Consider the following 25575-nt stretch of genomic DNA (forward strand, 5'->3'; position numbering starts at 1 on the left):
AAAAGATCCCAGAAATGTTCCATACGCACAAAAAGCTTATTTCTCTCAAATGTTATGCACAAATTAGTTTACATCCCTGTTCGTGAGCATTTCTCATTTGCCAAGATAATCCATCCCAGGTGTGGCATATCAAGAAGCTGATTAAACAGCATGATCATTACACAGGTGCACCTTGTGCTGGGGACAATAAAAGGCCACTCTAAAAAGTGCAGTTTTGTCACACAACACAATGCCGCATCTCTCTCTCGCTCTGTTTGTTTATCTCTTCTTCTTCTCTATCAGCCAGACTCAGTGCTGTGTTCAGTTCAGTACAAAATATGAGCTCCAGCAGGAAGACAACACCCTCTTCCCCCATAACACCTGTTAAACCAGGTGGTCTCTGCTAGCAGAACACAGGGCTTTACACCACACACATCAAATCATGTTAATATTAATTCCATACACATTTGAAACAAAATCCAACCCGTTTAGAGATTAATCTACTAGACAACTGTGACCATGAAAACTGGAAAAGAAAGTAAGATAAAAACAAGTCTACCAGGAAGGAGAAGACACATATCCACAAATATTAAAAATATATAATAATCAAGCATGGATCAACATCTGCTAGTCCCCGATACCTTAGCGTGTAGACATCCTGACACAAACAAAAAACTAAACAAATAAATAAACCAAGAAAAGCTGGCGTCGGTACCATAGAAATAGAATTAGAGCACTGTATTATATGCATATATACTGTATGTATATCTATGGTGGGTACCTACAGCTATTCCTCTGGCTGCCGTCCATGTATCCTGGAGAAGAAGACATCACAGCGGTGTTGTAGATCAGAGCCAGAGGAAAGGGAGAGGAGCAGAGGGCAGAATGAGGACTGGGTGAGGCGGCAGAGAGGTGATGTTGCCAACTCTCAATCACAGCACCGTCTGTCTCTCTCTGCCTCTCATCCTAAGAGGCTGCTTAAACCACTAACTCATACGCACACACAAACACACAGTCATGCACACATATATTATTACACACACACACTCTCACACACAGAAACACGGCAGCAACGTTCTCCCCGACACACACTGGCTGTCTGAAAGGATAGAGCTGCTCCCTGCAGGCTGTCTGGCAGTGGAGACAGAGAGGCTTCAGCAAGGCTAGGAGCTGGAGATGGGAATGTACCAATCACACGTCTAGGAGCTGGGAATGTACCAATCACACGGCTAGGAGCTGGGAATGTACCAATCACACGGCTAGGAGCTGGGAATGTACCAATCACACGGCTAGGAGCTGGGAATGTACCAATCACACGGCTAGGAGCTGGGAATGTACCAATCACACGGCTAGGAGCTGGAAATGTACCAATCACACAGCTAGGAGCTGGGAATGTACCAATCACACGGCTAGGAGCTAGGAATGTACTAATCACACAGCTAGGAGCTGGGAATGTACCATTAGCCACAGTCATATGAGGGGGAGCTGCACTCAGAACAGGGAGAGGAAGAGAGAGGCAAATAGTGTGCGTGTGTGTGCGTGTGCATGTGTGACAGAGAGAGATGAGGAGTAAAATAACCTCTGGTAGGATGTGTGTTGTCATAGTCACAATAAGGCTGAACGTCTGGACAATACTCAGCCTGAGATCAGGCCAATAATCAGCCTCTCTTCTTCTCTCCTTCCTCATAATGCGCAGCAACATTTTTAATGTATTATTTTTCCTTTTAAAATGTGTTATTATTTATATTTTATCATACGCTCTTATCCAGAGCAACTTACAGTTAGTGAGTGCATACATTATTATACTGGCCCCCCGTGGGAATCGAACCCACAACCCTGGCGTTGCAAACGGCATGCTCTACCAACTGAGCTACATCCCTGCCCTCCCCTACCCTGGACGACACTGGGCCAATTGTGCGCCGCCCCATGGGTCTCCCGGTCGCGGCCGGCTACAACAGAGCCTGGATTCGAACCAGGATCTCTAGTGGCACAACTAGACCACTGCGCCACTCGGGAGGTAATAACCCTCTATCCTCATAATAACACTGGCCTCAGTCCTCATGACTCAGAATAGCCTGGCTCAGTCCTCATGACTCAGAATGGCCTGGCTCAGTCTATACAACTAATACAACATCCTGCACCACTATCAATAGCTTTTTACCAATACATACAAGAGGGACCGGAGGGAGTATGGAATGTTATATTATTACTTATGAAGATCTTCAATTAGCTAGGGGGTGATTATGAAAGGGGGATGGATGCACCAACTGGACATAGTTAATGGGATATGAAAACACATATTGGTTCACACGTAAATTACACATTTTCTCAGGACGTACATTACTGTGTATTGGTTGATTGTTTTTCTGTTGAATAATTCTGTAATCGTAGATTCATTATTATATTGAATTCTATTAATGTAATCATTGTCCCAGCATGTTGCACAATCGTTTTCGAAATATGAGTGATTATTGTTGCAGAGAATGTGTTCGATTAAATTCAAAATGACGCAACATAAACATTTCATGAAGAAAATAATGTGTTTAGAAATTAATTACGAATAATCCTTTATTCATGCAGAGAAGTCACATTGAGATCTCATTTTCATATGAGCCCTGGCCAAGAAAGCAGCATAAGTATAGTTAGTTACACATGAGACACAACACAACATAAACATAACAATGAATGGAAGTTAAAACAGTGCAAAGTGCATTAGAGAGCCAGTTTAAAAACATGTGCAATCTGTGGTCAGCAGCCCTCCAATCTGGGATTTAAAATCATCAATCAGAATAAAAGGATCTAGTTGTAAACCCTTCTGCAAAGTGTACCAAGATGGTGGGGCAGTAAAGCTAAAAGCACTCTTACCAAACTCAGTTCTTCTGTTGGGAACATTATATCAAATACAGGTCATTGATCTTAGACGGTCATTTCCATGACTCTGAAGGGTACGTTAAGCGCTTCAATATATTGACAGCGGCCCTAAAATGGCCTTACAGACAAACATGTACCAGTGAGTCTATGGCCTTACAGTTATGGATGGCCATCCTTCTAACTGATAGAAGGTACAGTGATATGTAAGAGGCCTTGTGTTTGTCACAAATGGTGACACATACACACACAATTTCCTTATCACAAACAGGGAAAATACTTTGTGTTTATGACCATAGTAGTTTTTATTTTATTCATAGAACTGGATAGAGAAATGGCCCACAAGTGTGAATCCCAGCATAAGTAACAATTCTCACATACAATAAATACATACAGCACCTTGTCAACATCCCATGGGAGTGATTACTGAATAATTTTTTCACGTTTCTTAAAAAAAAGGTAATTTACAAAACAAAGACAACATACAATAGTGTTCTGTTATGTTGATAGTATTGTCAAAGTGTTTTCCTTGATCTTTTTTTGTCCACATATTTTATACTAATACGTACAAACATCTACAGTTTCTACACACAGTACAATGATAGCACGTAGATTTTTAAGTAACATTTAAAAAATGGCAGTTTCATCTAAGTGGACATGAGCTTTAATTTACTGAGGGCGCTCTTTTGACGAAAACATGGCGGCCATTTTGAAATACTTAATTATGGAAACCCATCTATTCTTGTGGCTGTTCACTAAGAAAGGGCGAAAGATGTCCCTTTTATTGCTTTGATTTATTTTCTCCTAGTAATACCCAGAACTTTAAACCCCACTGAAAGCAGAGAGAAGTACAACCATTTAACAGGATCACCAAAGACTTACCAACAACAGCTTACTTTAAAAAACACAGATTAAATTTGCACCAAGTCATCCCACTCTGATCAAAAGCGATCATAGAATTGATATTGTACATAAAACCCCAAAGTCTCACCATACAACAGCAATACAAAAGCAGCTCCTGCTTTGGACAAACAGACCAGGCATACGGACAGCCAGAGAGATCAGACACCATAAGCATGCTTGACATCCTGCTTATTGTGAAGGCTACAAGCCTGCCACAGGGACCTTTGATCTTAGAGAAATATGAACAGAGAAAAGTTTAAAAGTTGATGGGTCTAAAACTAGAGTCCAGATTCCTATGCTGGAAACTACAAGCATCTATCTAAAGGGATAATGGCTGGGATTTTGACACTCCCCAAAACCAATTGGTAACACACTTAATTTGAACTTGCTTTGAACAAAAGTAATGTGTTTTTCTCATGATTACCATGGAACCTGTCAGGCAATCAGAGACAAAATGTCAGTTTTCAGGGGAAAACATTTGTTTGGCGGAGGCCCAATCAGCAAAAGAGCGCCCACAAGGCTGACACTATAAAGAACATCACATTGATCTAGATATCTATCGTTCATTTTAGTTCATAGATATGTTATAATGGCCCCTATTGACCTGTGCTCGTTCTTAGGGATGAAAACACCAGAACAATTGAAGTAGAAAAATATTTGGCACTCGCACACACACACGCACACATACACACAAATATGCACACACACATTTGCACACACACACACACATACATAGAGAGCACAAAAGAGATCACAAATTCAATCTACACACATTGTTTTAGACTTATCTTTCGCAAACTCACTCAAACACACTAGGTCTAGCAGAACAAATAGTAGTTATGTGCACACACAAACAACATTAGATGTCACATACAGATATACGCAACACTAAAGAGATCCGATTAGAATAAATAAATCCAGTACCACATCAGCTCTTGTACCAAGCACACAGCAACAGAGAAATCCCACAGGCCACACATTCAACAAGCCCAATCTCCCTGCAGCCAGATATCACACTCACACTACAGTTGAGCAATGGAGAGATCAGCTCTCTCACTGATTGTCACCACACTTGTGACACAAAGATTAAAAGGGATGGCGTGGACATGGTGACAAGTAAGCACATAATAATCAACAAAGACAAAGGAGCTTTGCGGGGAATTTTGTTTTTTTGTGTGTGTGGGGGGGGTTAATCATTTGCACATTACTTATCACAGGGAAAATTGTGTTTTATACTACGGTGGAAAAACAAAATACAGTTTGCATTTAATTGAGCCCTTCAAATGAATCTGTGAGTGACTAGTTGCTCTATTCCCATGAGCCGTATGACTGAAGGACAATGTGCTTTGTAACAGTGTATATGGATTAATTTGTGCTTCATTAATATTGCATCGTTTGGCGACTGAACGGGCTGACTTCGGTCCTCCTACGTGTAATGTTCTGTATGCCTTCATAGACAGCAGAGGGCATGTTTGCAGGAAGCATGAGCTGTAATCCTGGACTCATTGATGTATTAATTATTCTAAAGTAACAATATTCTAGATTTTCAAAATTAAAGGATATCTCCACTGTGTTAAATAGGTTGTCATCTTATTTACTCATCTTTGTCTGGCGTTCCAGATGATAATGATGCACTTTATCAATGTAGATCAATGTACATGAATGACTGCCCCAGAGGTCTCATAGAACCAATTACAAGAACCATACAGAAGGATACATATGATGTAACTCTTTCTCCATCTCTCTCATACATACACAACATAACACTATTTAGACATATACAGTATTTTCCTGCTTGACGTAAATCTGATGCAGAAAAGCATATACAGTAACTGTTTTGTGTGCAAATCAATTAAAAACGATCCCTTCAAATTGCCATCAATAAATAAACTAAAATATTTACCAGTTATTGGTCATGTCCCCTGTAGCTCAGTTGGTAGAGCATGGCGCTTGCAACGCCAGGGTTGTGGGTTCGTTTCCCACGGGGGGCCAGTATGAAAATGTATGCACTCACTAACTGTAAGTCGCTCTGGATAAGAGCGACGGCTAAATTACAATATACCTTCAACACACATGTACAGTCTGTTTTCTATATGATAAAATAACTAGTATCAATGCCAAGTTTGAACAAATAATCTACATCATTATTTTGAAGCAGGGATCTTGGTGCATGTCACCTGGCAAGGGAAATATTGTGTGTAATATTCTCTTTCAGAGGAAGCCAATAAGAGATTTAAATGACAATGATCCTGTCCTCTCTTCCTCACAGGATATAAGATGCAAGCAATAGGCTGATCAACCAATGGGCTTCTATAATACTGCTTTCACTCATCAAGTCCATTCAGATTACAAAGGACAAGACGCTTTGAAGTATGATTAACCACTATTATAAATCAGCCAAAGCTGAAAAACATAAATTTAATATTCAAGTATTCATTTGAGCTCTGCTTTTTCAGTAGAAAGCTAAGTTAAAGTGAAAGCTATTTTCAGGAGGAAATCTATTGGAGGGCATCTGTAACCTCAGATTATTTGAATGGCATGAGGGTCAGATATGGATGCTAGGATGAATTGAGGGTGTCTAGATGTTTGATCTCTTTTGTTGGGAAGTATCTATGATCAATTTATCCCCATTAAGCATTGTAGCTATCAAGCAGTATCTTTACATCCTTTGGCAGTGGTTTATAAACTTGTATCTTTGTTGGCAGGAATATATTCCGTCTAATCTGAAGGGTCTCTGAGAAGCAAACCCAATGTGCTATTTTATGCTGTGGTGAAGATGTCAGCTAGTCTGTGCTGGCTAAATGGGTTACATCAGCATTTTAAGTATGATGCTATCCTCATAATTTCTCAGTAATCTGGGACTGTTGTGATACTGTTGATGACAGTCTGTTTTTTGGTGTTTAATGAGCAATGTTGGATTGCTAAGGGCTGAGATTGTATGGTTGGTCGGGCCCTGGTTGCAATGTGGCCACTGCAGCTACACTCTTCTGCCTTCTGGTGGTGAATTGTGCTACTGCAGCACCTGGCCCCGTGTTTCAGGCAGCTTTAGAGCCAGGAAACTGCCGGCAGCGAGTGCGCCTGCAGCGAACAAGATGGGCACAGCCTTGGTGATGCCTACGAAGGACTGGAAGATGCTTATGCCCAGGACAGCAGCCAGCTTGCAAAGGGCATTTAAGAAGCCAAATGCAGTGGTCCTAAAGAAAAGAAAACAGTGGAAATTGGCAGGGTAACTTCTCAGAACTTAACATGAAAACTTAAATATGTTTTCAATAAATCCAATTGCATAAAATACCCCTTTATTCACTATGCAAGAAGGAGCTGTAACACTTTCAAAATGTGAGGTAGCTGAGCTTGCCTTTTATCCGATGGGTATAGTTCTACAGTCAACACATCCAGGGCATTCCAGGAAGCTATGCTGATGCCGCCAAAGAGACATAAGAGGGCGATCATTCCCGACTCGGTACTGCCGAATGACAGGAAGAAACAGCTTACACAAGATATGACACTTGATCCCGCTGTGTAGGAAAAGAGATTGAGGGGAAAAAATCAGACAAATATAAGGGCTCTTTCTGTAGTAGGCTAATCATGAAATACTGTGGTGCAGTAAGGCCTGCATGGTTCATGTATCATCAGATGTATAATCTCAAAATAAGCACATTTTTTTTGAGTGTTGTATAAAGCATTAATAACACATTAATGAAGGCCTGACATACCCAACATCCTCAGACGCCCAATTTTGTCCATCAGCAGGGCTGACACAATGTTGCCGGGTAACACAGCCAATGTGCCCAGGAAACTGACAAAGTAGATCATGTATGCGTTGTTGTCATCAGTGAAGTCCAGCAGACAGCCTTCCTTGTTGTGTAGGAAGGTGCTGTTTACCAGTTTGCTGTTGATGATTCTGTTCTGGAAGAAGTCTTTCAAGAGAAAAGAAAGCAAGAGAGTTGTCAAGAAGGGACCAAGGGTAGGATACTGCCCTGTTCAATGCTAGACATGGACTGAGCTCATAACTATTGTAAGCTCTACTCTATATTGTTTATGCTTCTTGTTTTGGGAGAGACTTTACCTGTATTGTAAAAGAGGGTTGAGACAAAGGTGCAGTTTCTGAAGAAGCTTCTGCTAGAGGTGATGTCCTCGAAGTAGCACTCCTCAAAAACTGAGTCCTCAAACACCATGGACTTCATCTTAAGGTTGATGAACCTAGCAGACAATTGAAAAGTAAGAAAGACCTTGTATTTAACGGCCCAGCTTTATTAGAGTTCACTACCAATTAGTGTCCATTGCATAGTTGTGAAATTAAGACCAGCACAATTAACCATTCCTGATTAAATACAGAATGGCATTTTGCAAATTCACAAAGTTCTGTGTAATATAATGAGGACTGACTTGTCGTTGAAGTACTGTCCTTGGCGGTGCACTTGGTTCTCCAAGGTAAAGTTAAAAGTGACATGCTCCACTCGCTCCTTGGTGAAGAACTTGGTGCGTGAGGCATATTCCTGCTTCTGAATGTATTTGATCATGTCAGGGAACCACACTGTCAGCCCATAGTAGCTGGGGGAGAAGCAAAATACAAATGTAGTTTAACCAAACTTTCACTATGTTGAAATCAGTTGAGATAAATATGAACCTCAATAACAACCTCTCTCTCAACGTGACCAAGACAAAGGAGATGATTGTGGACTACAGGAAAAAAAAGAGGACTGAGCACACCCCATTCTCATCGACGGGGCTGTAGTGGAACAGGTTGAGAGCTTCAAGTTCCTTGGTGTCCACATCACCAACGAACTATCACGGTCCAAACACACCAAGACAGTCGTGAAGAGGGCACAACAAAGCCTATTCCCCCTCAGGAGACTGAAAAGATTTGGCATGGGTCCTCAGATCCTCAAAAAATTATACTGCTGCACCATCGAGAGCATCCTGACTGGTTGCATCACCGCCTGGTATGGCAACTGCTTGGTCTCCGACCGCAAGGCACTACAGAGGATATTGCGTACGGCCCAGTACATCACTGGGGCCAAGCTTCCTGCCATCCAGGACCTCTATACCAGGCGGTGTCAGAGGAAGGCCCTCAAAATTGTCAAAGACTCCAGCCACCCTAGTCATAGACTGTTCTCTCTGCTACCGCACGGCAAGCGGTACCGGAGTGCCAAGTCTAGGTCCAAAAGACTTCTCAACAGCTTCTAACCCCAAGCCATAAGACTCCTGAACAGCTAATCATGGCTACCCGGACTATTTGCACTGCCCACCCCCATCTTTTTACGCTGCTGCTACTCTGTTAATTATTTATGCATAGTCACTTTAACTCTACCCACATGTACATATTACTCCAACTACCTCAACTAGCCGGTGCCCCCGCACATTGACTCTGCACCGGTACCCCCCTGTATATATAGCCTCCCTACTGTTATTTTATTTCACTTCTGCTCTTTTTTTTCTCAACACTTTTTTGTTTTATTCTACTTTTTTATTAAAAATAAATGCACTGTTGGTTAAGGGCTGTAAGTAAGCATTTCACTGTAATGTCTGCACCTGTTGTATTCGGCGCATGTGGCCAATACAATTTGATTTGATTTGATTTGAACCTCAATGGCCAGTCTGTTAAGATGGCAGAAGACACCATTTTTTAAATAACCTTTTTAGATTTGATGTGACAAAACATTTCTTGAGCTTTTTGATTGATCAGAAAATAACCAGTTTGTGCACACGCCGCTGATAACAGCTATGGTCATGGCCCTGGTTCTGTTACCTGAACGACATGGTAAACCAGACAGCCATCATCATGAAGGTGGTCCTTCTGTATTCTGGATTGAAGATGGCCAAGAAGTTACTCCGCACCTATAGCAACCCACAGAAAATTACTAAGATATGCACCTAGGTTTTACTGCTGACACGGTTTAAAAACACAAAAACCCACTATAAAACCCACTTGCACTGGCTTTGGCGTTTTGGATAAAAGCGTCTGCTAAGTGGCGCACATAATCTACGCAGTCTCATGCATACAGTAAATTAACATATACTGTATAAAATATAACATATATACACATAAAATAATCATATTCTCATACCTTTATAGGGATCTTAAACGACGCTTACCTGTTGGAATAGGCTAGTCAGCTTCAATTTATAGCGTCGCAAAGTTGATATTTCTCCTCCCATGTCCACCAGCTCATCCATCTGCTTTACAGTCTTGATGGTGGTGACCTGGGAAAAATAAGACCTTCCATTTTCAACTCATTTGTATGCAGTACATGTATACATTAGATGACATCAGAAGAACTCCATAAAAAAAATAACTAACAAAACATAGTATGCCTAGCATACGCATTAGACAAATAAGAGTCTCATCAGACCTTCCAGCCTGGGGACGAGGTTACACAAAAACAAACAGCTAAGACAGGACAATACAACTTCATAAACACTTTTTGCAGAAGAAACCTTCAATTCAAAGACTTTACATCTTTGTCTCAGAAATACTCACAGAAAACACCTTCTCTGGGTGTCCCTTTGCTCTCATGTTGGTGTCGTGAACTTGTTTCAGAATCATCCAGCCTTCGTCGTGTTTGCCGTTCTGTTGGGAAATGATTGCATACTTCATCAAAAACACTTGCAGTTTAAACACATTACGAGTATTGTGACACATTATGTCCATGTGAAGTGTCTAATGGTGTACTGTAATGTGCCTTAATATAATTTCCATGAATTTGTAATAAAACCTTATATTTTGGATTATGCTACTAGAGTAAGACAGTTGTGCTAAGCTCAAGAATCAATGTGTACAGTGAATTCGGAAAGTATTCAGACCCCTTGACTTTTTCCACATTTTGTTATGTTACAGCCTTATTCTACAATGGATTAAATAGTTTTTTCCCCTCATCAATCTACACACAAGACCCCATATTGACAAAGCAAAAACAGGTTTATAGAAATCTTTGCAAAAAACAAACATAAACCCCGGCTCTTACGCTTGTCGGACGTGGCAGGGCTTGAAAACTATTACAGACTACAAAGTGACACAAGCCTACCAGACGAGCTAAACCACTTCTATGCTCACTTCGAGGCAAGCAACACCGAAGCATGCATGAGAGCACCAGCTGTTCCGGATGACTATGTGATCACGCTCTCCATAGCCGATGTGAGTAAGACTTTTAAGCAGGTCAACATTCACAAGGCCGCGGGCCAGACGGATTACCAGGACGTGTACTCCGAGCATGTGCTGACCAACTGGCAAGTGTCTTCACCGACATTTTCAACATGTCCCTGACTGAGTCTGTAATACCAACATGTTTCAAGCAGACCACCATAGTCCCCGTGACCAAGGACACTAAGATAACCTGTCTAAATGACTACCGACCCGTAGCACTGACGTCTGTAGCCATGAAGTGCTTTGAAAGGCTGGTCATGGCTCACATCAACACCATTATCCCTAGACCCACTCCAATTTGCATACCGCCCCAACAGATCCACAGATGATGCAATCTTTATTGCACTCCACACTGCCCTTTCCCACCTGGACAAGAGGAACACCTACGTGAGAATGCTATTCATTGACTACAGCTCAGCGTTCAACACCATAGTGCCCTCAAAGCTCATCACTAAGCTAAGGATCCTGGGACTAAACACCTCCCTCTGCAACTGGATCCTGGACTTCCTAACGGGCTGCCCCCAGGTGGTAAGGGTAGGTAAAAACACATCTGCCACGCTGATGCTCAACACGGGGGGCCCCTCAGGGGTGCGTGCTCAGTCCCCTCCTGTACTCCCTGTTCACCCATGACTGCATGGCCAGGCACGACTCCAACACCATCATTAAGTTTGCCGATGACGCAACAGTGGTAGGCCTGATCACCAACAACGATGAGACAGCCTATAGGGAGGAGGTCAGAGACCTGGCCGTGTGGTGCCAGCATAACAACCTCTCCCTCAACGTGACCAAGACAAAGGAGATGATTGTGGACTACAGGAAAAAAAAGAGGACGCCCCCATTCTCATCGACGGGGCTGTAGTGGAACAGGTTGAGAGCTTCAAGTTCCTTGGTGTCCACATCACCAATGAACTATCATGGTCCAAACACACCAAGACAGTCGTGAAGAGGGCACGACAAAGCCTATTCCCCCTCAGGAGACTGAAAAGATTTGGCATGGGACCTCAGATCCTCAAAAGGTTCTACAGCTGCACCATCCTGACTGGTTGCATCACCGCCTGGTATGGCAACTGCTCGGCCTCCGATCGCAAGGCACTACAGAGGGTAGTGCGTACGGCCCAGTACATCACTGGGGCCAAGCTTCCTGCCATCAACAGCTTCTACCCCCAAGCCATAAGACTCCTGAACAGCTAATCATGGCTACCCGGACTACTTGCACCCCCACCCCATCTTTTTACACTGCTGCTACTCTGTTAATTATTTATGCATAGTCACTTTAACTCTACCCACATGTACATATTACGTCAACTACCTCAACTAGCCGGTGCCCCCACACATTGACTCTGCACCGGTACCCCCCTGTATATAGCCTCCCTACTGCTATTTTATTTTTGCTCTTTTTTTCTCAACACTTTTTTGTTGTTGTTATTTAAATGTTTTATTAAGAAATAAATGCATTGTTGGTTAAGGGCTGTAAGTAAGCATTTCACGGTAATGTCTACACCCGTTGTATTCGGCGCTTGTGGCAAATAATATTTGATTTGGAAATATTAAATTTACGTAAGTATTCAGACCGTTTACTCAGTACTTTGTTGAAGCACCTTAGGCCGAATTTACAGCCTCGAGTCTTCTTGGGTATGACGCTACAAGCTTGGCAGACCTGTATTTGGGGAGTTTCTCCCATTATTCTCTGCAGATCCTCTCAAGCTCTGTCAGGTTGGATGGGGAGCGTCACTGCACAGCTTTTTTCAGGTCTCTCCAGAGATGTTCGATTGGGTTCAAGTCCAGGCTCTGGTTAGGCCACTCAAGGACATTCAGAGACTTGTCCCGAAGCCACTCCTGCGTTGTCTTGGCTGTGTGCTTAGGGTCGTTGTCCTGTTGGAAGGTGAACCTTCGCCCCAGTCTGAGGTCTTGTTCGCTCTGGAGCAGGTTTTCATTAAGGATCTCTCTGTACTTTGCTCCGTTCATATTTCCCTCGATCCTGACTAGTCTCCCAGTCCCTGCCGCTGAAAAACATCCCCACAGCATGATGCTGCCACCACCATGCTTCACCGTAGGGATGGTGGCAGGTTTCCTCCAGATGTGACTCTTGGCATTCAGGCCAAAGAGTTCAATCTTGGTTTCATCAGACCAGAGAATCTTGTTTCTGAAAGTCCTTTAGGTGCCTTTTGGCAATCTCCAAGCAAGCTGTCATGTGCCTTTTACTGAGAAGTGGTTTCCTTCTGGCCACTCTACCATAAAGGCCTGATTAGTGGAGTGCTGCAGTGATGGTTGTCCTTCTGGGAGGTTCTCCCATCTCCACAGAGGAACTTTGGAGCTCTGTCAGTGTGACCATCGGGTTCTTGGTCACCTCCCTGACCAAGGCCCTTCTCCCCTGATTGCTCAGTTTGGCCGGGCGGCCAGCTCTAGGAAGAGTCTTGGTGGTTCCAAACTTCTTCCATTTAAGAATGATGGAGGCCACTGTGTTCTTGGGGACCTTCAATGCTGCAGACATTTTTTGGTACCCTTCCTCAGATCTGTGCCTCAACAAAATCCTACGGACAATTCCTTCGACCTCATGGCTTGGTTTTTGCTCTGACATGCACTGTCAACTGTGGGACCTTATATAGACAGGTGTGTGCCTTTCCAAATCATGTCCAATCAATTGAGTTTACCACAGGTGGACTCCAATCAAGATGTAGAAACGTCTCAAGGATGATCAATGGAAACAGGATGCACCTGATCTCAATTTCGAGTCTCATAGCAAAGGGTCTGAATAGTTATGTAAATAAGATTTTTTTATTTTTTTTATAAATTTGCGAAAATGTGTATAAACCTGTTATTTCTTTGCCATTATGGGGTATTGTGTGTAGATTGATGAGGAATTTTTTTTATTTAATCCATTTTAGAATAAGGCTGTAACGTAACAAAATGTTGAAAAAGACAAGGGGTCGGAATCCTTTCCAAATGCACTGTAAATCTGAAGAATCTGAAGAATTGAAAATACTAAATTAACAAAATCCCAGATTGTACCTTTAAAGGTATAATCTGCTATATTTACTGCTGTTCAATAGCCAACTCAGGTAATGATATATAAGGCTTCAAATGATTGAGGTTAGATTTGGACTTGGGTAAACTGCTTCTATATGGATTTATGAGAAAGCGACCCCTGCTTACCTCTAAGAAGAAGCGAGGGCTTTCTGGCATGGTGGTGAGAGAAGCAATAGCCGCAACAGAGGGAAATGCACACACCAGGACGAACACACGCCAGCTGTGGAACTGGTACGCTGACCCCATCTGGAAACTCCAGCCTGGGAGGCGAGGAGCAGAGAGAGAGAAATGGGATGAAGCACAAACTGTAACCCTGCGTAACCACTAGATACAACTTTGTGGTAAGACATTTCGAGTGCTTTTGGGGCCATATCCGTGATGATTGAATTCCTGCCATAGGCTACTCACCATAGTGTGGGATGATGGCCCATGCCATGGCTGAGGCATAGATGCCACCAATCATCCAGAACATGCAGAGCCAACTGAGGTGCTCCCCACGTTTCTCCTGGGCCAGAAACTCTGAGTAGTAGGAGAACACAATGGGGATGGAACCACCGATCCTGCAAGGATTTGCACAGAGACACAAACCACTGGAGGTTAAATTAAATCAAACTTGAAGAGAATATTTGGTGGTAGGAGTGCTATATAGCTTCGAGAGGGTGCTATTTGGATGAAAGGTCATTCTTAGCATTAAAGCCAAGAAAATCTAACTCTCCTAATTATAAACAGCGACTTCAGAAAGTACTCATACCCCTTGACTTATTCCACATTTTGTTGTGATACAGCCTGAATCCCCCCCCAAAAAAATCTCAAACATCTACAGTGAGGGGAAAAAGTATTTGATCCCCTGCTGATATTGTACGTTTGCCCACTGACATAGAAATGATCAGTCTATAATTTTAATGGTAGGTTTATTTGAACAGTGAGAGGCAGAATAACAACAAAATAATCCAGAAAAACGTATGTAAAAAATGTTATGAATTGATTTGCATTTTAATGAGGGAAATAAGAATTTGACCCCTCTGCAAAACATGACTTAGTACTTGGTGGCAAAACCCTTGTTGGCAATCACAGAGGTCAGACGTTTCTTGTAGTTGGCCACCAGGTTTGCACACATCTCAGGAGGGATTTTGTCCCACTCCTCTTTGCAGATCTTCTCAAAGTCATTAAGGTTTCAAGGCTGATGTTTGGCAACTCAAACCTTCAGCTCTCTCCACAGATGTTCTATGGAATTAAGGTCTGGAGACTGGCTAGGCCACTCCAGGACCTTAATGTGCTTCTTCTTGAGCCACTCCTTTGTTGCCTTGGCCGTGTGTTTTGGGTCATTGTCATGCTGGAATACCCATCCACGACCCATTTTCAATGCCCTGGCTGAGGGAAGGTTCTCACCCAAGATTTGACGGTACATGGCCCCGTCCATCGTCCCTTTGATGCAGTGAAGTTGTCCTGTCCCCTTAGCAGAAAAACACCCCCAAAGCATAATGTTTCCACCTCCATGTTTTACGGTGGGGATGGTGTTCTTGGGGTCATAGGCAGCATTCCTCCTCCTCCAAACACGGCGAGTTGAGTTGATGCCAAAGAGCTCAATTTTGGTCTCATCTGACCACAACACTTTCACCCAGTTCTCCACTGAATCATTCAGATGTTCACTGGAAAACTTCAGACGGGCATGTATATGTGCTTTCTTGAGCAGGGGGACCTTGCGGGCGCTGCAGGATTTCAGTCCTTCACGGCGTAGTGTGTTACCAATTGTTTTCTTGGTGACTGTGGTTCCAGCTGCCTTGAGATCATTGACAAGATCCTCCTGTGTAGTTCTGGGCTGATTCCTCACCGTTCTCATGATCATTGCAACTCCACGAGGTGAGATCTTGCATGGAGCCCCAGGCTGAGGGAGATTGACAGTTCTTTTGTGTTTCTTCCATTTGCGAATAATCGCACCAACTGTTGTCACCTTCTCACCAAGCTGCTTGGCAATGGTCTTGTAGCCCATTCCAGCCTTGTGTAGGTCTACAATCTTGTCCCTGACATCCTTGGAGAGCTCTTTGGTCTTGGCCAAGGTGGAGAGTTTGGAATCTGATTGATTGATTGCTTCTGTGGACAGGTGTCTTTTATACAGGTAACAAGCTGAGATTAGGAGCACTCCCTTTAAGAGTGTGCTCCTAATCTCAGCTCGTTACCTGTATAAAAGACACCTGAGAGCCAGACATTTTTCTGATTGAGAGGGGGTCAAATACTTATTTCCCTCATTAAAATGCAAATCAATTTATAACATTCTTGACATACGTTTTTCTTGATTTTTTTGTTGTTATTCTGTCTCTCACTGTTCAAATAAACTTACCATTAAAATTATAGACTGATCATTTCTTTGTCAGTGGGCAAACGTACAAAATCAGCAGGGGATCAAATAATTTTTCCCCTCACTGTATACACAATGCCCCATAATGACAAAGTGAAAACATGTTTTTAGACATGTTTGCAAATTTTGAGAAAATGAAACAGAAATATCTAATTTACATAAGTATTCACACCCCTGAGTCAATACATGTTAGAATCACCTTTGGCAGCGATTATAGCTCATTCTTTCTGGGTAAATCTCTAAGAGTTTGCAAACCTGGATTATATGATATTTGCAAGTTATTCTTTTAAAAATTCTTCAAGCTCTGTCAAGTTGGTTGTTGATCATTGCTAGACATTTTCAAGTCTTGCCATAGATTTTCAAGCCGAAACTGTAACTATGCAACTCAGGAACATTCAATGTAATCTTGGTAAGCAACTCCAGTGTATAGCTGTCCTTGTGTTTTAGGTTATTGTCCTGCTGAAAGGTGAATGTGTCTCCCAGTGTTTGTAGGAAATCAGATTGAAGCAGCTTTTCCTCTAGGATTTTGCCTGTGCTTAGCTCTATTCTGTTTATTTTTATCCAAAAAAACAAGCATACCCATAACATGATGCAGCCACTACCATGCTTCAAAATATGAAGAGTGATACTCAGTGATGTGTTGTGTTGGATTTGCCCCAAACATAACACTTTGTATTCAGGACATAAAGTTCATTTCTTTGCCACATTTTTTGCAGTTTTACTTTAGCGCCATATTGCAAACAGGATGCATGTTTTTAAATATTTTTATTCTGTACAGGCTTCCTTCTTTTCACTCTGTCATTTAGGTTAGTATTGTGGAGTAGCTACAATGTTGTTGATCCATCCTCAGTTTTCTGCTATCACAGCCTTTAAACTCTGTAACTGTTTTAAAGTCACCATCGGTCTCATGGTGAAATTCCTGAGCGGTTTCCTAACTCTTCGGCAACTGAGTTAGGAAGGACACCTGTATCTTTGTAGTGACAGGGTGTATTGATACACCATCCAAAGTGTAATTAATAACTGTACCATGCTCAAAGGGATATTCAATGTCTACTTTTTTTTACCCATCTACCAATAGGTGCCCTTCTTTGCGAGGCATTGAAAAACCTCCCTGGTCTTTGTGGTTGAATCTGTGTTTGGAATTCACTGCTTGACTGAGCGACATTACAGATAATTGTATGTGTGGGGTACAGAGATGAGTTAGTCATTCAAAAATCATGTTAAACACTATTATTGCGTCCATGCAACTTATGTGACTTGTTAAGAAAATGTTTACTCCTGAATTTATTGAGGCATGCAATAACAAAGGGGTTGAATACTTATTGACTCAAGACATTTCAGCTTTTCATTTTCTATTAATTTGTTTTAAAAAATGTCTAAAAACATAATTCCACTTTGACATTATGGGCTATTGTGTGTAGGCCAGTGACACAAAATCTCAATTTAATCCATTTTAAATTCAGGCTGTAACACAACAACATTTGGAAAAAGTCAAGGGGTATGAATACTTTCTGAAGGAACTGTAACTCTATAAAAAAAGCCCTTAAGCCCACCTGCGTCTGTTTGTCACTCTGTCTCTATCTATCATTCACCATCCATCAGTTTTCAGAATCTTACCCAACACCAGAAAGTAGTCGGCAGAAGAGAAAGGTGCTGTAACCCTGAACAAAGGAGGAGAAGAAGGAGAATACGCTGTTGATGGAGAGACAGATAAGAAGGGACTGCCGTCGGCCGATCCGGTCAGCGAGCCCACCCCACACAAATGCCCCGACCATCATTCCCAGATAAACGATCAGACCTGCAGAGGATGGAGAAAGACAATGAGAGAGATACATGTTTCGGTCAGACCTGTGCATAGAGCTGCTTTATTTGTTAAACTTCGGCATAACACGTGGGTCGTTCCACCTCATAAAGCACAAGAAAGAGGATTTCGACACCCACCATCTCAGATTGCTCTTGTCACGGTTTCGGCCGAGGCTGCCTCTCTTCCTTGCTCGGGCAGGCTTCGGCGTTCGTCGTCTCCGGAATACTAGCTGCCACCGTTGCATGTTTCTATGTTCGTTTGCTTTTGTCTGATTGTTGTACACCTGTTATCGTTTAGTGTAATTAGTGTCCTATAAGTTCTCGTTGTGTTTGTCTAGTGTTGTGTGTGATTGTTTTTCACTGTCGTGCGTTTAGCTATTGATTATACAGTTTGCTCGGTTGAGCTGCTCTCCATTTCTGTGTATTGGAGTATTTTGTTGCGCGTATCTTGTGCGCCCGCTTTATTTCGCCTGCGTGCGGAGTTTCTCGCCTCTGGGCATTTGTTTTCGTGCTGTGTTTTGTTTGCAACAACTAAAGTCTTTTGGACTTACTTTGTGCGTCCTGCGCCTGATTCCACCACCACACCCACCTACAGCTACACTGACAGCTCTGAAATCGTTTCTGTTTAGAAACTGATAAGATTAGCATTCCTGCAACGTTATTTTGTTGAAATATAATTTGACCTCTGAGATGTTAAGCTAATTGAATGCACGCAAATTGGCCATTTAATTAATTTATAGGATTCATATAATATTTAATAAATATAGTAACTAACATCCGATTTGGACCAAACTTTTTTCTAACAACGAGTTAGACATGAGGAATCTAAATAAATGGTCAAAAGTTTATATTATATGAATCCTATAAATTAAAATGGCCAATTTGGGTGCAATCAATTAGCTTAATCAAACTACAGAAACGATTTCAGAACAATCTGAGATGGTGGCTGTCATGGCTTGCTGAAATGACATGGAACGACCCATGTGTGTTTTGTTTTTGTATCGTCTCTGATGTGAATTTTAAAAAATCCACCACGTTCTACGGTAAATCCCTCGCATCTTGATACTTTGTTATCAAAACTCACATACATGACTGTCTTGCAATGTAAAAAAAAAAAAAACAACAACTTGCATTTGTGCTTGCTGCCAATGGCATTGTGTAAACATGCAGTTAGGTGTGTGTGTGGGCTGACACCGTCACACACTCACAGACACACAAACAGACAGATATACACACACACACACACACACAAAGCTCAGGGGTAGTGAAAGGGGGAGGTGTGGGATGGAGGAGGCTATTTATAGATGGTTTTCCCCTTTATGTGAGAATGAACTCTCTGCGTCAGCGGAAGAGGAGGGAACGTGTCAGGAGACAGACATAGATGTGTCGGAGAGACAAGATCAAAGCAAGCTGTAGAGCATAATTTGATTGTCTATCAAAGACATAAGATGTGAATTTACAGCAGAACGACAGGGTTTCATTGAATTTGCATTGGGGCCGATAAAACCCCCCACATTTGACATTTGATCGGAGAAAAACAGTATCCAACATGCTCCAAAAAATTTAAGGGCTCACTTACCTAGCATGTAAATCAATAAAATCAATGAAAAATACACAGTTTAAGGGTCACACTTACCCAACATGCCCTTGCTTTCCTCTGACAGACACATATCCTTCTCAGCACTGGGGAGCACAAAGCCCACCACAAAGATCTCCACACCATCCGCCATGAGGGCCAGCCCCAGCACAAAGTAGAGGGTCCACTGGAACTTCCCATGGCCGCACTCCTGCAGGATGGTCTCGTACTGCTGGGCTAGCTCTTCTTGGTCCTTCCGCCGCTCCCCCTCCAACTGTGCCATGTCCCTGAACTGCTGCCCATCTCCCCCTGCTAGGCCGTCAGCAGCCTTGCCCGAATCAGTGCGAGGAATGCCCTGGTACTCGCCCTCGTAGATCTCGTCGTCTTCGTCGTGGCCCTCTGTGGAGTCGCTGTGGCCACCTTCATCGTCATTGGCTGCCTGGCTGTCGCCCCGGTAGTAGCCACCGTCCTGCCCCCCAGGCACTCCAGGGTAGTCATCGTCGTCGTCTTCCTCAAAGCGGGCATAGGAGCGTTTGCTGTACTCGTCGGTCATCTTGTCCACACCGCGGCCCACTTTCTTGGCCGCCTGGCGCTTGACCTCTTTGGCAATGTCTTTGGCACCCTTTATAAAGGCTGTCTTGTTCTGGTAGCCGTCCTCCATTATTGAAGGGTCGAGGAATCTCAAAGGCAGGGGTTTATCACGTGAAAAGTAGGTTGGAGCTAAGGAATCTCTGGGGAGTGTTTATGTCGTGTAGTGTTCCAGTTTACCCTCAACAGGGTGGTGGAGAGTTGAGCTTGATTGTATCACAGGGCCCGCTCTGTGATGGACAGCTCCTCTACAGAGGGAAAGCGCAAACACATTGTTAGTCACATGGACCATACTTCAGAATCAGGGTTGGAGTCAATATAATTGTAAACAAATACTGTAGTTTCAAAACATGTTTGAAACCATAATTGTGATCTAATGGAGTCCTTGCATCCATAGCTCCATCCCTCAGCTCTTTATCAAAACAAGTGGCGGGGTAGCAATTTGTTGTTGTTTTTTTATCCCAGATTGCCCCTTCAAGTAGCATTCCATCTCTATAATGCTAAATAAATGAGTGAGCACAGTGCCCGTTCCTGTTGCTAGGGGGAGCGTATTTCTAAGCAGTTGCCAAGGAGCATCTTATCTCAATTTGCACTCTCTAAACTGATTAGGAATAGCTTACTGTTCTCCTGTTGACATTTTGTTTCTGGTGTCCATCTGATAACAACTCAACACCAGGGAAACTATAGCAGGGACAAACTGAGAAGGGTAGCAGCTATTCCTAGTGGACTGTGCATTCATGGATAAGTCAAAAACAATATTTTTCCAAACGTATGGAAAGGACATTTTAAATAATAGAAAGTAAGAGTATAAATCCAAGTGTGCATTATTGCAATGCACAAATAATGTTGCTTTTGACTTATACTGCTTTATTTGAAAATTGCCTCTCTCACATGTTAAGATGCAGGCGTGTATAGGGACCACAACACATCACATGATCTAACATTTTTAAGCCATATACTATATGCACTGAGAGCTAGTTTCCTGTTCCCCAAAAACCTGACTACAGCAAAGTCAGATTTTAAATGGTTGCCACCATTAGAGAAGGTGGGAATATTTTGATACAATCAACATCACGATAACAATATTGTTTGGGAGCATTTTATCTACAGTACGTCTGCCTATCAAAGCGGTAAACCTACAATGGTCTCTTTCTGTAAATGTGAAACAAATAAATATAGCATTTATTAGTATAGCATTGGATTTTGTAAGACAATGATGAAGAGATGTGTTGATACAAGAATCTACATTTTTTACAGAATCAAATGGGTGGGTCAAAATGTAACTGAGCTTCAAATTCAAAGTTTCGAACTGACTGCCCAGGGGGATGGGCTGTATGTCCTTGTGATTTGATCTTTCTGCTTTTTACAATTAATTATTATCTCAATCTATGGAAGTGGCCACATTTTCCTTGACAGCAAAATACCAAAAGCCCATTGTACAAGGCTGACACCCAGTAACTATATGTATTTTGTTGAAACAGCTGCCCACTTAATCTTTGACAAGGACTAGAGATAAGCTCTAATGCTCTTCTTTACCTAGAATGCCATATTGGGGTGTTTAAAGCGGTGACTCCTTTAACTGGCAAATGAGGATTATTAATCCTCTCATGTCATGTGTTGGGATTATATGAAGGGAAAACAATAGCACAGGAGTGAGAGGATTAACTTTTTGCATCGAGACTGTGTTCAGAGAATCAGATTGATTTCAAAGCTTTGGGAGGTTCGAGACTGTGATCAGATGGGAGGGGAGAGAAACATAGAGAGTGATAGTGAGGGGAAGGAAGAAAGCAAAGGAAGTGAGACAGGACACAATACAATCCACAGACAGAATGGAAGAGAGAAATTGAGAAAAAAGGAGATAGAAATTGAGAGAGAGAGAGTGAGAGCGAGAGTGAAAGTGAGAGCAAGAGCAAGAGCATTCTTCAGGGGATTCCTTCCTGACAACAGGGTGGCAGACAAAATGATTAAAGGGCCACTGGGTGACCCATTAGACTAAGAGGTGCCTGCCAAAAGCAGCAAGAGTGAGGATGAAACTGGGTACAGCAATGACAACACATTCATCTATTTAGAAAAACACTGTCGTTGTAAATACACACACCAGATATGCTATATTTTAGTCAGTAACGTCCACACGGTTACACATGTGGGGTCAGAGATGGGGACAAGACTAACTTTAATACATATTGGTCCTAAAATGCAAACCCCGCTCTCCTGGCGTCCCAGTACTTTACTCTAGCGATTCCCTCACGCCATAGAACACTCTTAATGGCTGCACTGGGCTCCCGAGTGGTGCAGTGGTCTAAGGCACTGCATCTCAGTGCTTGAGGCATCATTTCAGACCCCCTGGTTTGATTCCAGGCTGTATCACAACCGGCCGTGATTGGGAGTCCCATAGGGCGGCGCACAATTGGCCCAGCGTCGTCTGGGTTTGGCCGGTGTAGGCCGTCATTGTAAATAAGAATTTGTTCTTAACTGACTTGCCTAGTTAAATAAAGGTATAAAATATGTGACAAATTCAAGGGGGTAGCCCCGACCAGGACCTGAACCAGAGGCCCTGTGACTGTCAGTCCAACAGTCCAATGTCCCCTTGACGAGTTCAATGGGTAGCCTGGGTGAGTCTTATTCAGTACATTTAGTTATTGCTTGCTTTTCTAAAGTCTACCAACCTTGCCAGCAGGCATACCAGCTAAGATAGTTAGACAAGCTAGCTACTCTAACTTGATATATAGCCTGCAATGGCTTCTTGGCAGCTAGTTATGAGAGATTGGGAACCTATCTGGGCTCGATAAAGCCAACTTCATAAAATTGGTAAGTGGCTAGTAGTATTACAGCGAAAAAAATTAAAATAAAAAATATTTAATTTTTTTACAAACCTGAGGGGGCACGTGTCACTGGGCATGACGCCTCTGCAAGCTGTGACCATGTTCTCCAAAAAATCTAAATCTGCAGACACTATATCTATGCTAATTGGTGTGTGCAGGCATGTTTATTTTAATGGTTAAGGAAATATGTATTTGTTAAGGGAAATAGTAAACCCGTTGAGCATCAGCAACAAATGGCGCCTGTCTGAGACAAGGTCGTTATAGATAAAGCATGCACGTCTTGCCAAAAGTAGGGCGGCTTTCATTCGACCTCAAGATGATGGTCACACATGTCCGTTTATTATGTCAGAAATGGTCTGCCAATAACATGCATTACGGACGGTTGGCATTCAGTCGACATGGAATCACCCCTTACCATCCCTCTCGCCAACACAATCACGATGAATCGCCTATGTGAAGGACAATGGCAAAATTATAACAAATGTCTCCATTCACGCGCGATACGACTGCGAAATTAGTATAGTATGCTAGCAATATAATTTATTTCGGAGTAGCCAATAATTCAATATTTAATGCAGTACAACAAAAACAGCGCGTCTTTTATAACTGAACTAAAGCAATTAGCTCAATTGTTTAATTATCTAAATTCAATATTCAACATATTTTCGGTCAAATAAAGGATTTAAAACCAAACGCAGTTCCAATCTCTTCATTTGAAGAGATATGAAATTGTCGTGACTGCGTTTTTACGCAGGGTTGAGGGATGACTTGTATATAATGTTAGATAGGATACTGTCACGTTAAATAGGCTATAAGAAATATCCACAATTTCAGTCTGCATCGACGCATAAATACATTTCAATAAAACACGAGATGACTTTCACTTCCTAAATCGTGGCCAGTGTGCAAGATCTTTTGGGAGGCACGCACATCCAGATTCATCTAACAACGGGGTAGGCCAATGTAGGCTAATTATAACTAATTAGCTGAGTTTCATTTTAGTAAAGGTAACAGCATCATCTCACCGTAATTATGGATATGGCTTTCACTATATCCCCAGCTTGAATTTTGTCCACAGGATGACAGTGCGTTGATGCTGCTGCTGCTCAAACGTGGATAGGCTCCCTGTAACCCCAACCGACTGAAGAGGAAGCGTGATGCGAGAACCAAGAAATACCACCTCAGTGGGTACCAAACGTAGCATCGTGGATCCCCTCCCCCCCATCTAACCTTTCTGGTCCTCGGCATAAATAGACCATTCACGCACGGTCTATTTTATTGGCTATATAGTGGTTATCAAGTGAACCATTTCTCTTAACCTGTATTTCAAGCAATTTGCAAGTATTAACATCTATTTTGTTTTCGCATTAGATGTTGCCCACCACACCCTCTCATCATCATCATCACACACACCCCAACACTATTCGAATAATGTGTAGGCCTACATGTGAAAGCAAGCAACCATGACGTGTACACTTAATATTCATAACATGATGGTATGTTTGTTTGAAATCGACTAATGTATCCTATGCTTTAGCTGTATTAGGCCTACATAGCCTAAATGAAAATGATATTTACCACGCATGCAAACATGTATAGCCTATACTAGGAATTCCCTCCCTTTCAGTGATAGCTTACACTTAAGTTACCAATATTTGTTTTACTCTGCTCCAATTCAATGTTCGCATCGAACAGCTTCAATATAATGAGTTGTAAAAACAAATAATCGTTGGAACATGACTCACTGTAGACCTTAAACAGGCATTCATAAGAGGTCTCTCAAACAATGTCTTCCATGTAACTGGACACGTCTTCCTGAGCTGAATTTCAAAGTGCCACCCCCATATTTCTCTATCTCCAACACAACTGCCCGTTTCTACGCCAAACACTGGCCTATCCCACATAATGACATCACAGGACAAGATGCTGAGGAAACCAGTAAGCTTAATTGAATACCCATGGTTTGCCCGCCCAGCTCAGTTAGGCAGAAAATATGTTATTCTTCCGCTATGAAAATTGCTAACTCTTATTTTTAAGGGGGGTTTAATTTACCAATCTAATATAGGGTTTTAAGCCTATTTTGTTTGTAGTCGTTAACCGCTCATTAAAATAACTGCTTAATAATTAAAATGTAAATATCATAGGTCAGAATGAGTACAATAAGTCTCATTCATAATGTAAGTGAACATTATCCACCTAAAAAACAGAGAAACACTATTTTCACACCACTTTGATAAAGCTACGACTGGAATGCACTTTTTCGTAGCAGTTTAGAATTTACGCAGCAGGTTAAGATAATTAACGTAGCAGGTTAGGAGACTGAGGTTAAGGTTAGGAAAAGGGGTTTGGTGGTATCGACCAATTTTAATCTTCAAGAATCAATATTATTCATTTAAATTATCAGAAATTGCTTAAAATATCAGTGGGATTATGCAGCCCTGTACACCCTCCTCCATAACCCACTACATCAGACAAGTGGTATCTGCCATAACCATGGCAACAGACAGAG

At 42.2% G+C, this 25575-nt stretch overlaps 1 protein-coding gene across 2 annotated transcripts; it reads right to left on the reverse strand.

Moving 5' to 3' along the window:
* Nucleotides 1–6760: 6760 nt before the first annotated feature.
* LOC311132197 (synaptic vesicle glycoprotein 2A-like) lies at nucleotides 6761–20317 on the reverse strand (the record flags this gene model as incomplete). Of its 2 annotated transcripts, none has more annotated exons than XM_084165419.1 (12): nucleotides 6761–6944; nucleotides 7106–7265; nucleotides 7464–7667; nucleotides 7817–7950; nucleotides 8137–8301; nucleotides 9500–9588; nucleotides 9847–9954; nucleotides 10232–10321; nucleotides 14048–14181; nucleotides 14330–14481; nucleotides 17895–18075; nucleotides 19717–20317. In XM_084165419.1, the coding sequence occupies 12 exons, from the start codon at nucleotides 20315–20317 to the stop codon at nucleotides 6761–6763; spliced, it is 2202 nt and encodes a 733-aa protein (XP_084021545.1). The 2 variants fall into 2 exon arrangements, with proteins under 2 accessions (XP_084021545.1, XP_084021544.1); XM_084165418.1 differs by having other exon boundaries at nucleotides 17895–18137; nucleotides 19713–20317.
* Nucleotides 20318–25575: the final 5258 nt, after the last annotated feature.

Source organism: Coregonus lavaretus (assembly GCF_964263955.1).
Source record: "Coregonus lavaretus genome assembly, chromosome: 7".
NCBI classification, from domain to species: domain Eukaryota; kingdom Metazoa; phylum Chordata; class Actinopteri; order Salmoniformes; family Salmonidae; genus Coregonus; species Coregonus lavaretus.